The following is a 14,747-nucleotide window of genomic DNA, read 5'->3' on the forward strand; positions in this document are numbered from 1 at the left end:
CCTTGCTCTCAGTAATAAATGCTCTTTGGCGACAAGTTTTGTTATTTTCATTTATTCCTCTTTAAACTCCTTTCAGTAAAAATCATGAGGCAGGCAGTTCAGGAGATATTCCCTTGCCGGCTCGAAGAGACAGATTGCGTGAAAATCAGGATATAAACAAGGAGAATAGTTATGACAGTATTAACGAAGACCATGTAGAGGAACTCACGAAAAAAGGTTACAATCGTATGAAAGTGCTCGAAGCGTTACGAGTTGCGAAAAATAATATTACCATGGCAGAAGAAATTCTAGAGACATTTGTCAAAACTATGTAGCAATGGTGTGAATATGTTGTTTTTTGTGGATGTTTGAAATTCAAATGGTGGGACGAATGCGATATATTGCCGAATGACATTTGGTTTATTAATTGTTATTTGTTCTCTACCTGCATTAAAATACATAATTTCTTGTTTGATTTCTTTTGATGATTGTGGTCAGTAGATATAAGTTATGTGTATAGTATGTTTCTTGTTACAATCACATATTAAAGGAGCTAGACACCAGATGATACCATAGCAAAAAAAAAAAAAAATTCAAAAACTTACAACGCATTGAATCTTATGTATTACTTTGCTTATGACACAGGTATCTTTCGCATTTTGGCAGGTTTTCCAGTTCGAAGTTTACTGGGTTTGTCTACCGCATAAATTTAAAAATAGGGTACTAATCATGATCTTCACTAATCATGTGACTTTCACATGCTTAATATCCACACTATGAAATAGGAAAGCATTACGCGCTATTTTTAAATGGGTAAACTTAGTTCAGTCAGCGACAAAATATTATTTTAATCATATAAAATGATGTATTATCAGCCTCATACTTGTTTTGAAAATTCTAGGCTTGTTTTGAGGAAATACTACATACATGTATGCTGATTTTGGGACCATCTGGTGTGTAGTCCCTTTAATATCGGAGAATTATCCAATTGCCAAAAGAGTTTAAAAGGGTGAGAGTGGTCTAGTGGTATAGGTGTCCGGACCTCATCCAAGAGGTTATGGGTTCCATCCCAATCAAGGGTTTCTTCTCACGGCCTCTCAAAATGGACACTGGTAGTGGTTTCTTACCCAGGAAACAGACTTGACCATGACTCTATAAGCTGTCAGCTTTTGTCATAATTGAGCTTAAAGAAATTATTACAAATTCTGTCATAAATTATTAATAAATATTTAGAGAAAATGACTTTTCCTTTTGTGCACATTAAAATGTTAATTTTGAACGTTATTTGAAGCTATGAAAGTCTATTAGAGCATTTTGGATGACCATAATTCAAATAATTGCAGACAAAATATGGAAGGCATTGCTATCAAAATGTTAAATATTTCTATTTTAATACATATTAGTAATTAGTTACTATTAGTTATATATATATACATCTATTTCCTTAGTTGTTGGTCATTTTAATTTATCAGTACAAATCAGAAATAACTTGGTATGTATTGATTTGTTGATTGTCAAACTCACATTTTCTGAAAATAAGTTAGATTGAATGTTGATATGTATTACTTATATGTTGGATTTTCAAATTCAAGATTTACAGTAAAATTGCTCATTTAATGTAAATGGAATCCACATAATTGAGAAATTCTACAAAAAGTGATTTGCAGGAAAATAAAAAAAAACCAAGATACGAAACAGATAGGAATATACTAAAAAACAACAACTCTGGTACACTGTTTTGAACATTAACTCAAGTTTTGTAGTAACACTTACTGGAGATCAATGTACAATGATTTTTTAAATGTTGACTTTCAATTGTTGTTGTTTTTCAAGCTTACATGTAGTTACAGAGATAATTTCCATATAAGTCATTTATATTATTTTATAGGTTAGGCATAAAAAGACATATGTCTGTTTCCAGTTTAGGAAACTTTCCTGACCTTTTTTTGCCCCATCCCTAAACCTTTCTTTTACCTTAAGAAATAATGTTTTTGTAATCATTGTTTAATTTTTTTTCTTTTAAAAGTTAAAAATGAAGTGTTTTGGCTTTTAACAATACCAGTAATGCTAATACTGATAATTTGGATCTGTTAAGCATATAATTTATAGTTTTTTGGTAACATCAAAATCTCAAGAAACAATTTGCCTAATAAAAAAATAAAATCCGACCTACATACCTTGTTTTTTGGGGGGTATGAAATTAGAAACCAAAACTTTATTTTTTACGCCATAGTTCAAGGCATAACCGGGTATTGTTTGAAATGTTTTGGTAAGAACTTTGTGATTTATTATTTATAAGATAATTCACAAGTACAATGTATATCCTAAGTTATACATGTACCTGTATATTCATTTAAAATGATTGGAAAACAGTGACAAGTTGGCCTAATGTAATTGTAATTAGAACTAGTAGTATAGTTGTTCCCGTTATTTTGATTAGAGAACTATCTTGTAATTCTTGTGTATTTTTTGTGTGTTTTTTTTTCAGGAATTTTATTCGTAAATAGTGCTTCAATGGTCTGCTGAGCAGTACCTATATATTTTGTGATATGTTTTTTCGTTTAACTCTTGAGTGAAAATGGGTATTAGGTCAACACAAACAATAATATATATAGATACTCTGTTTGTTTAAAGCTGCTCTCTTACAGATTCACGGTTTTGACAAAAAAAATAAATTTTTGTCTTGGAATGAGCCAATTTTTGCGTAAAAGTCGGGCTGACTAAAGCTTCGATCGCAGTTGTTTATAATTATGTATGGTCGAAAATTGACGTTTTATGGCTAAAAGAGTTATTAAAACCTTAAGAATATTGCAATTTTCGGACGTTTTTCGAACAGTTCAGATCTGTTCTATTGTGAGTTATCTTATATGATTATAAAGTTTACTAGTTGCTTTTGGTTGCTACTTTATTTATTTTTAGTATTGACACTCTAGGTTGCTTCAGATTCAAAGTAAGCAGAGCTTTCAAAAGAGCTTCTTAAAAGCAAGTTTTTCTTCTGCGGTAGGGTTGATACCCATTTGGGGCCTTAAGTGCCCCATCAAAGCCCATCACTGAAATGATTTAATCCCATCAGCTGTTTGGTCAATCACATTCCTGATTATTGAGTCTTACTGTTCTAGTTTGAGTGGTATAACATTACCTTATTGCTGATGCAAATTGCAATGTGGATTTGCTTTGTTTAAAAAAATTGCAAATGGTAGTATGTTAGGTTATAGCACTAGCTGTTATTGTGTCAAAATGTTTTAATATAAGACTTGAATGACCATAAATACAGTCATTAGAGATCATCAATTTGTTTTTAGATGAGTTTTGGTTTCAAATAGTTTGTGTTAGCCCTAATACTCATTGCACTAAATGAGTTTATTTCTGTAAATATTTTGTACATTTTCTGATAATCATTGTATTCTTTTAATCGTTTTGTCTGTATTCAATATTTACCTGTTATAAAGTAAGATAACATTGCTCAATTTAGATTCAATTTTTTATGACAATGGCATAACAACTTAAATATGTCATCTACTTAATGGATATGTCATCTACTTAAAGGAATTTCAAGCCAACCATATTCTCTTTTTATGTGGATATCACTGTTGCTAGGGATGCCAACGCAAATTTACAAAAAAAAAGAGGGAAACAAGTATGAAATAATAGGATCCCCGTCACGCTTTATTTTAAAAATCTTTTTTTGTAAAGATTAGATGAAAGGCAACAATTTTAATTTTAATGTTTTGTGGCCAAAAAAACAGGAAATAAGTTGAAAAGAGGAAAATTGGCATCCCTGAATTGTCAGTTGCATGATTTTTGCAACAGTCGTTTCAAATCTGAATTGGGATTTCATTGTTTAAAATCGTGAGATGAACTAACGGAACAAGACTACTTTATGTAAATAAAATGTGGCAACAGCTGGTATCCCTGAAACCGACTGTAACAGAATTTATATGTAATAAAAATGTTACTTCATTAAAGCTGCACTCTCACAGATTCACCATTTTTACAACTTTTTTATTTTTGGTCTTGGAAATGGCATTTTTTTTGCGTAATTATCTGCGAACCAATGATATAAGATTGCTGACAAAAACTCAGATCGCAGATTTTTATATTTAAGTTCAAAAATTAATGTTTTATGGCTTAAACCGTTACTAATGGTTTAAGAAAAATGCATAAAACATCAATTTTTGAACTTAAATATAAAAATCTGCGATCTAATTTTTTGTCAGGAGTCTTATATATCTGGTTTCCATGGATTTTCACAAAAATTGGTTCATTCCAAGTCAAAATTTTAAAAAGTTGTCAAAACGTTCAATCTGTGAGAATGCAGCTTTAAAAGACTGACGGTGTGTAACATAATTATCTTAAAAGACATTGTTTCTTGCCATGAGTCACTGACTGAAAATTAATTTATCCGTATGTCAAGCTATTAATAGGAAATGCTCGATAAATATGCTTTGAAATCACTCATTTAGCATTTTGCGAGAGACTGAGAGTTATGGTCCTTGATGTTGAGGGATCCTGTCAACGCTTATGGGGGATATATAATTCACTCCTGTGATAGCTCTGACTGTGTTTTGAATGGAGTTATAGGGTTGCAAATGTTATAATCAGTTATTTTTTAAAAGGAAAGAAGATTTGACTTGCATTGTTTTTCATTAGCATATTCTCATAGTATATTTTTTCTATACCTTTTGAATGAGAAAACAATTTGATGTACTGCATACTCTTGTTTGATTATACGGTTTAGTTTCTTACGATTATTAATCATTTCATGACAGAATTTGTACAAAATAATTTATGACTTTATATAAATATTGTCTGTACATATATAAATAGTCTAACTTATTTCAAAAAGAGAACATTTTGATAATGCCTTTTGTAAAATGTTTATATCATGTTATGTCATTTACTGTTTATTTGTTATAGATAATGTTTAGTTTATTAGAGAGATTTTCATTCTTTTTGTATCATGATATACACTAATCGGAACACCTCCGCCATTTTCTATGGAAATCAACCTCTGATGTATATGGACTGTTTACAATGTCAGAAATCTGTGACTACGCTTCAAATAGATCGGGAAGTAATTTCAATATAGCAGTTTAACAAAATGACTTTAATCTTGGGAATCTTAATTATTTATGCAATTATGCACTTCACCGGCAATCAATTTAAACTTAGTAATACACAATAAATGTTAAAACTGTACTATAAATTAATACTATTTTAAAAAAATTACGAACTACTTCTACTGATGTACTGGCATACAGCCGAGGTTGTTTTCTTTGGAAAATGGCCAAGGTGTTACAAATGGATATAAGCCTTTGGCCGATTGTTCAGAATTTGTTGAAGTTAACAATGCTGTTTATGCCATCGTTGAAATTTTTTAAATCATAACTGTTCTGGAGGTGTGATCTGCCATATTTCTAACAAGATTTGAGACAAGTGTTTCAGCTGTACTTCTGTATATTTAAATATGTGAGCACATCACCAAATATTTCATGACTAAAAGTTAACAACTTTGCTGTTAATTATGTTGTTAAACTCCTTCTATTTTTAAATGGAGTTACATCTGTCCCGCTCTGAACCCAGATTATTTAAATATTCAGTTTACCATAATTTTTCAATGATTAGATAATGGGGTAGCACATTTTAAACAAAGTGAAATTGTCTCGAAGCAACAATTTGTGAAAACAAAATTATGGAAATCAAGCTATCTACGGCACCATATTAAACATTCATGAAACATCATGTTAACATTGGCAGATACCTCTAACTCTTATTACCCTTATCTCTAACGAGATATTGAATTTGCAAATTTTGGTTTTGTTTGCTGGAGTAAGGAAGTTTAAACATGTTTCTGGTGTCAAGTATATACATGTAACCACCAAAACAGTGTAGAACTGAAAAAAAAAACCTTTTTCCCCACAAAAAGGGCTAGGGTGTCTTCCCCATTACTGGTAAAAAGGCCCTGCTTTAATTCAGCATAAGTATGGTTGACCTTTTATGTGATTGTAGCTTGCGCAAGGAATCCGCATTCATTAATCCAGCTCATTTTCATCAAGTTAACATAATTGTTTTTGTTTGATTACACTCTAATAGCAAAGATAGTTTTGCATTGCATAATTGATTTTAAACTTTGTTGCTTAATTTCTCAGTAATTGTTAATTTCACAGTAATTTACTGTGCATGATGGCCAATTTGTTTCAAAATTTTCTAATTTATGCTTTAAGACTATTTCTTTCCATGTTTGACTACTTAATTTGACATTAAATTGAATAGGAGATCATTTTTGATTTGATATTCAAAATTGTACATTAATTTTAATCTATTTATAATAAGTCATTGTTTTCATGGATTGAGTATTTTGGATTTTGCAATACAAATGTTCATGAACCAATAAAAATGTTAATGAAATGAATTTAAATGTTAATTAAACAAAACAAATGTTCATCAACCCATTCAAATGTTCATGAACCAATACAAATGTTCATAAACTGAATTCAAATGTTCATGAACCAATACAAATGTTTCATGAATGAATTTGTTCATGAACCCATACAAATGTTCATGAATATATAAACATTTACAAGCCAATATAATTGTTCATGAATCAATGCAAATGTTCATGTACCAACATCTTTTTCATTATAACATATATCATGTCTGTCATTTTCTGATGAAATTCTAATAAATAATGTATATTCTTAAGTGTTAAATTTTGTTCTTCTCTGATAAATTGTCTTTGAAATTATACTTGTATTTGTCGATAACTCTGACAGATTACTCTATATGAGCCTTTTAATAAAATGTATAAATTTAATTGTCTTTTTTTTTTATTAAAGAAAAGGCATTTACTTCGTGTCTGCAGAGTATTGCCTTTCATCTGTCAGAATAGGACCAATTGGTCTCTTATCATTTTCGTAAGTATTTAACCTATGGCCACTAAACTTGGTAAAGCTATCAATGGGCATAACACCAAGTTTAATCAAGCCCTTCAACTGTCAATTTCAATGGGCATAATATCTCAAGCTTAATAAAGCCCTTCAGTGACAAAATTAGACGAAATTGGCCACTGCTACTTGAGATATATTCAATCTATGACCACTCAACTTGGTAATAATTATTAATGGACATAACCCCTCAAGGTATGACGTCACAATGGCGTCATATGTACATCCGTTGTGTGGAAAATTCTCAATAAAAAAATAATGTTTTTATTACTGATAGACATGTTTTCACATGCTATAATAATAATAATAATAATTATAACTTTATTTAAAGAAGGTAACACATTAAGACATAGGCATCATATTATGAAAAACATAACACACGTCTTATTTACAATGCGGCCTTCTGAAAGAACATTCACAGACACACACACACACACACTAAATAAGATGTGATGCAAATAATACTCAAAACACAAATGAGAAAACACATTATGAACAGTACCGCAAAAATAAATATTGTTTAAAGCATTACTACATTTTTTCATCATGGCCTATAACTAGAATTAATGATCGTTTTGACATGTAAAATGCTTAGAATGGAATTTCAGAAAGGAACGTTTTATAATGTAATACGAAAACATAAAGAAACATGAATATAATACATTCATTTAACACATCAATACTTAATAATACATCAATTTGTACCTAAATGTTAACAAGAAAACACATCAAAATTGTTTAATTGAGTAAGTTGGACAGTCACACATTTATTTAACACCTTACTCAATATATACATACGTATAAACTATACATGTGGTATGCATGGAAATGCATACCATTTTTACAACAGATTTTGCGATTGATAATGTAAATAGAACTTCTTGCAGCGGGTTTTAAATGTCTTTTCAGTGTTAGACTTACGTATTTCTTCTGGTAAAAATTCCAAACTTTCCCACGGTAGCATTCAAACGAGTGTTTCTTGTATTGTGTTTTATGTCGAAAGTGAGCAATGTCTTGTCGCGTGGAAGATCGTAATCCATATCTTGTGTTGCTAGATATCTTAATAATGTCTCTTATGTAACTCGGTGTAAGATTATTAATATATTTAAATACCATAACAGCCGTTTGATATCTGCAACGGTATTCAAATTGAAGCCATTCTAATTTTTTAAATAATTCATGCGATGGTGTTCTAATAGACTTAAAGAGAATAATTTATGCAGCTCTTTTTTGAAGCATGGTGATTCGTCTCATATGGGTTTGCTTACTTTTCCCCCAAACGCTACAACAATAGTCAAACATAGGAAGTATATACAAATTATAAAACAATTGTCTCATTTGATCCGTTAAAAAATAATTGAGTCTTTTTAAAAGGGCTATCTTTGCAGTTACTTTCTGTTCTGCAAAACAGAAACTTCCAAGTTTTCTCTCGTAGTGGAACGTCAACCCTATATGCTTCTAGCTCAGTTAGTTTAAACTTATTTTACATTACAAGGATTGTGAAAAGTTATATTAACTTAAGTCACTCTCGTACGATGTTGTGCAAGAGGGTGTGGTCTAGTGTTATAGGGAAACCAGGGAAAACCCACTTGCCTGGCTCAGTGACCACAAGGCACATGCTGGCGGCCAGGCCGGGAATCAAACCCAGAATGCCTAGATGAGAAGCGAGTGCACTAACCACTTGTTCACTTGGTGAGATTTAAGTTTCATTCCTAGGCTACAATTCCACTCAGGGCGTATCTAAATCCAGTTCGATCAAGGAGGAAGAAGAATATTAACAAGAAAACAGATTTCTATATTTTAATCTAATCTGCGTCACTCAAGATCTGAAGTAATACATAAAATAATATCGTTTATGCACGAATGTTACATAAAGAATCCAATATATTTCTGGGCAAATTCTGTTAAGTTAATATTTACAAGCAATATTTACAATTAGGTTTATGCAGTTTTTAACATATGAAAATGAATGTTGATTATGAATAAAATCTTAGAAAGTCTTCAAAAACTCTGCAAAATGCAAAATCTGTAATATAAATTATGACAATTATATTAAAGACAAAGAAATATCAACAAATGCAAGACATAATGTAAACACTAAATTTTGGAACTTAAATCACTTGGACGAATGATATCTACATGTACATTACTTGACAGGGCCATAAATCTACTTTAAGGGAAAGGGACCCACAGCCTTTTAACAGGTGAATTTCAAACATATCAGTGGGTGGGGATTCTATATAATTAATTTTCGAATAAAATCATCCTGATAGTTTATAATTACCTTTTTTCAAAACAATTTCACACTATTTAAACCTACATGTATCTATTAATGCTTCTTTTCATTAATAGATACATGTAGGTTTAACCGTTTAATTATATATGACTTTATATAATTAATTTTGAGAAAAACATTTTATGGAAAGCATATTTTAGGACAAATAAACGATTATGTAACTCTCATGAGGAAAAAAGGCATTTTTGAAGGTCAGTACTGTAGCCCATAGTAGGCCCCCTTAAAAGCAGATTGATTTGACCCCTCCCCCAAAGAATTAGATTGAGGGCCCTGCTCTGCTTTTGAGACAAAACAACCATTTTAACAAAGACAAAATAAAACAATGAACACAAAGGTCTGGTGGCTGTATGACTAACAGACACTAAATCTCAAGCATATGGGTATGTAAAAATGTATATATTTCGTAACTATCAAAAGTACAGTACACGAAATGAGAGACGGACACAGTTCTTTAATCATAAAATTGGCAGCGTTATCAATTTGACAATGATTGACAGAGCCATATTATACAAGCCTTTTCTATGCCTTTTGAAAAGTTGTTGCTCATTTATTTGGACAAATTCCACTAAAATCTTTTAATTGGAAGTAATAAAATTTCAAGGAGTATATCTCGAAATTGAAAATTCCGCATGATTTTACAGAATTTTACCTTGGGAATAAGTCAGAACAAGGCATGGAAGAGGATCATTTCCAACATAATTTCATCTTGAAAAGAAATAGGCTTTAAACACGCAATCCTCTGGACTAAAATAACAAGTGAAAGACAATTAACAACTTCTGTCACAGCAACACATTATATCAAAGTAGTGCACATATTTTCTACCAAATATTGTAAGCCCAAGTTAACATGTACCAGATACTAAATTTGTTTCTAAAATATGTCTAATTCATCTAAAACAATCCACTGTTGACAGTTTCCATCACACTTAAGGTTTGTTTATAAAACAAAACTAGGTATACAAAATTGTCCAAAGTGGCGATAATGTTGCTGACAACAGATGCAGAGGTACCCAGTTCGAATCCTTCTGCTTAAGAAAACTAGTAAAAAAAATGCTCTTCTTTTATTTAATGTATGTCAAAACTTTCCCAAATATTTTACATTTAATCACTCTTTGAAAAGAAGGCATAAATGGCCATAAAGTGTCAATAATTTGATAAAACTATTTACACCCATAAACATTTCTCGTTGTATATACACATGTATTCCTTTGAACAAAATAAATAGCAGTAACAATATTTACAATCTGAAATGTATCGATTCACCTCAACAATAAAACATCTATGACTATATACATCTTCTTAATATGTAACAAACATTTTAATATTCTTTTCAACGAGTCAATAACATGAAACATGAATATATGCATTCTTTCGTTAATTCAAGCAATGAAAAACATCCTGAAAAGCAGTATATTTATATTTTTCAACCGGTTTAGCGTTAACAAGTTAAATCAAGCCATGAAAAATATCATGAAAAGCAGTATGGTTATATTTTACAAACTGCACAGTGTAAGACAAATCATCAATATGCATGGTTTTATACAGATCATAGTTTTTTTTTCGTCACCTTTTTGTGAAAGGGCTCAGGGCCCTTGGATTGTGAAAATACTGACAACAGCTAAAAATTGTGAATTTATGAAAATATATTTCAAACAAGGAAACAAAGCTAAGGCACTTTAACATACATAATTTTAAGAGATTAAGAATGCATTTTCACATATCTGTACTTTTTGACATGTTAAAATTAAAAAAAAAAAAATTGAATATTTTTTTGGTTTGTGAATGGGCAGGGCACCCTTTCCGCCCCCATTTTCTGGGGAAAAAAAACAGCAAAAAACTACCGTACACACATGTTATAGCTTTATCATGAATAATCATACATAACTTAGGGTCAACTTCTTTCTGGTTTTCACATCCCTTGGTATTATTTGTGAGCAATAATTCAAGCTATAGTTTGGCTTTCCTAACAAGACAGTCCACTGTAAATTTCAATTTTAACATCTTTAATCATCATGAATGAAATTTTACCTGATAATTGATACTTATTATACTTTTTTTATCATCATATATTGGTTTCTGCTAATGAACCCATATAGAAAACAGAGGCTTTATTCAGACAAATCCCATGACACTTGAAGCAGCATCAATATTCCAGCACAGTTAAGATAGTTCCGACTGCTTTAACCTGCATATATACTGTATTGTGGCTCAGTCAAGATAAATCAAACATTGCTTCAAACTGGAAGTAGGTAATTACACTGTGAAGATTCATCAAACAGCAAACTGCAGCTCAGCTAAGACAATTCCTCCATTCATTGCTAATACCTGAATGAATACTTCGACTCAGTTACGATAATTTAATCATCCATCATGAAGACATGAATGTACACTCTTGCTCAGTTAAGGCATTTCCGACATCCATCACGAAGACCTGAATTGTACACTTTGGTTCAGTTAAGGTATTTCCGACATCCATCACGAAGACCCGAATTGTACACTCTGACTCAGTTAAGGTATTTCCGACATCTCTTGGACCCACATGTACAAGGAATCTTCACCTCTTCTATTGGGAACTTATAGTCGTACGTCAGCTCTTCACCTCGAAATATCCTGAAAAGAATTGGAAGTCAATTCATTACAAAACTGGCACTTTTTAATATTAGATAAGCGATCTAAAACAACTTCTTTTTTTAAATAGTTTTTAAAAATTATAGAATGAATGAGCACACATGCATTTAGTGATCTCATTCTTGGTTCGATTCCTAGCCCGGGCATATGTGAGTTTAATTAGTGGTCACAAAGCTGTACAAGCAGGGTTTTCTGGTTTTACCCGAAAAACATGACCACACTATTCACAACATCCTGCCAAAAGGTAACTAAGCAAAAACTAATATAACTTTCTTCACATTCATTGTAAAATTAATACATTTTAAACTTACTAAATAACTTTTTTCTTGACTTGTAAATTGGTCTTTCCATTAATTTCCGGAAACATTTATAACAAAATCATACAGAGACAAACTGGCATTTTTTTCATCCAAATTCATTTATTTCACATTTTTCTATTAACTATTCAGTAATAATCAATGAATGTTTTAGATTTTTATCTGCTGTAGGTTGAATACATCTCAATTCCATGTAATGCAACACTTACTTCCGCATGGCAAAGATGACTATGTGTTTTCTGTTGTCCACGTTGATCACCTTCGAGTAACAGTTTGGCTGAAACGGATTAAACAATTGATAAAACATTATTATACAAGCATATGACATTTGAACAGTGTATGTTAAAAACAAAATGGTTTAATACTTTGCAATCATTGGGCCGATTGTTCAGAACATTGCAATAGTTAACAATGTTGTTAATGTCATTGTTGTTAACATTCATATATGTACTGCTAGATGTAAATTTAATGGATCAACTTGTGGTCTGCAGTTTTTCTAACAAGATTTGCGACAATAAAACTGATCCAGCCGCACTTGTTTAATTTAAATATACGAGCACATTATAAAATACTTTATGTCTAAAAGTGAACAACAATCTCGTTAATCATGTCCCATAACATTTTTTCAGTCCCACACCAGATAAGTAAATCCAAATATTTGGGACATGCTTGAAATCCTTATCTTGTGCACGGGCAAAGGTAAGTAACTACCAGTATGTAAGAAAATAAATTAAAATACATTTTGACGATATTTTTTTTAACTGAGCTTGGAGAAAAAGCATCTACCTTGCCCGCTTATGTAAAATAGGTTCATTCCAACCCTTGCCCTGGGTGTTTTGCGGAATTTAAGTGAACCTTGTTTCCATATTTTCACCCTACGCTCAGGTTGGGATGAACTTATCTTACACCATCAGCCATCAATGATACTTATAACTTAATTCCGAATAAAACATGTACATTCTACACAGAAGCACATCATCCGTAACACTTTGTTGTGTTGTTTTTCACTCTAGCAGGTGCATAACTCAATAATAAGCACAGCAAAAGTGGGACTTAAGATATTTTCTTTTAGCACCAGAGACTTTTGCAACAAGAACCATTGACATGAAGAGACAAACTTGCATATTTTGTGTGCCATCAAAATTCATTCCTACCCTTTTTTTCTCTTTTCACTATTCAGTAATAATCAATGATTTTTGTTCATTATTTGGGGGTTCTTGTTTTTTTATTTATCAGTGGAAATCTTGAGAATTCAAGAACAATTCATATCCCTGTTTAAGCTCAATCTTACATCACACGAGTGGTTAATGAATCTTGCAGCACTTCCCCTCATGGTAGCGTCCACAACATCATGGTCGTCTATCCGGAACATGTAACATCCAATACCCTGTAAAGATACAGAGGATAACATTCATATACATTAGGCCTTTTGTTCAGAAATTCGTTAAAATTAGTAACATTGTTAACATTAACTTTGTTAACTTTCAAATCTTTATTGCACTGGCGGAGTTATGAAGTCATTGTTTATTTCAAATATATGACATTACAAATATCAGCTATTCTTTAAATACAGCTATTCTATAATACAAATTTATGTTGTAGGTTGCAATTCTTTAAGAACAAATACTCACTTGCAGAAGAAACTGCTTAATTTGGATTGGTAATGATTATTTATTTAATTACTTAAATGTTAAGATGGTATTCGCTTACGTGACCTACTCATTCTACTCGTTCATACGGCATTAATACAAGAAAAGATGCGATCAATCCTTAAATAAATCAAGGTCTATGTGCATTGGTTTTTCCCCCTTTTATTCCCTTAACATTTACAAATATTCAAATCAAGGCCGTTCATTTTGATCATTTCTGTTGATTATATAACATTACCCTTAAATCGGATCACAACCGCCCACGATAACTACTTTGTTTAACAAAATGATCTTTTGAATCAAAACCCACATGTATGCATTTGTTTGTTGAGGTTTATCCTACCTCTCTGTTGGTTAACAGCTATGAATATTTATATATCTAGGTGATTCGGCACCATGTCAATTATACAATTTAAGTACAATATATATTTTCTATTGCCATATAAAAAACACTCACCTTGCTTTCATAATATTTCTCGCGTAAATCGGTGAGTGCGTTTCTAATTATCTCCCCTGAGTACTCGATAATCATCTCCCCATCATCTATGTTTCGTTTGCAGAACAAACCTCGCCCATGGATTGTTGACCTGTATTAAGTTAGATTCTTGTTATTAACGCTTCACAGTTTTTCTAAGCTGACCTTTGCAGCACATGTATGCATATGGTCATTGCAAAGATGACAGTGTTTAAGTTTCAAACAGACAAATTAGAGATATTTATATAAATAATGATAAATATGTTTTCCTTTCAGTGAAACAGTTCTTCTGGTCATCACTGTTATTTTCAAGGTTACTCATGTTGGTTGCTGTTCTGGGTTGAAATTTTGAAATGATGTTAAGTTTTATCTTTTTTACAGACTTTTGGAATTAATGCTGATTAAACTGACCTTTTTCTATATTTCTAGCATTTACATATAAAAACAAAATAGAAAACT

At 31.3% G+C, this 14,747-nt stretch overlaps 2 protein-coding genes across 6 annotated transcripts in view; one reads left to right on the top strand and one right to left on the bottom strand.

Moving 5' to 3' along the window:
• Nucleotides 1-6,793, top strand: part of LOC128234004 (E3 ubiquitin-protein ligase CBL-like) — a 39,610-nt gene extending 32,817 nt beyond the window's left edge. For all 5 annotated transcript variants that reach the window (XM_052947925.1, XM_052947924.1, XM_052947926.1 and 2 more), the window contains one exon: nt 77-6,793. In XM_052947925.1, the coding sequence (XP_052803885.1) occupies nt 77-314 (238 nt within the window). In that variant the 3' untranslated portion in view covers nt 315-6,793. The remainder of the gene's footprint in view (nt 1-76) is intronic.
• Nucleotides 6,794-8,709: 1,916 nt separating this feature from the next.
• LOC128233934 (uncharacterized) overlaps nt 8,710-14,747 on the bottom strand; it is a 54,109-nt gene continuing 48,071 nt past the window's right edge. The window contains exons 32-35 of the mRNA XM_052947823.1: nt 14,271-14,400; nt 13,456-13,551; nt 12,374-12,441; nt 8,710-11,829 (exon numbers count right to left, since the gene is read on the bottom strand). Coding sequence (XP_052803783.1) covers nt 11,724-11,829; nt 12,374-12,441; nt 13,456-13,551; nt 14,271-14,400 — 400 coding nt within the window. The 3' untranslated portion in view covers nt 8,710-11,723. The remainder of the gene's footprint in view (nt 11,830-12,373; nt 12,442-13,455; nt 13,552-14,270; nt 14,401-14,747) is intronic.

Source organism: Mya arenaria, chromosome 5, assembly GCF_026914265.1.
Source record: "Mya arenaria isolate MELC-2E11 chromosome 5, ASM2691426v1".
NCBI classification, from domain to species: domain Eukaryota; kingdom Metazoa; phylum Mollusca; class Bivalvia; order Myida; family Myidae; genus Mya; species Mya arenaria.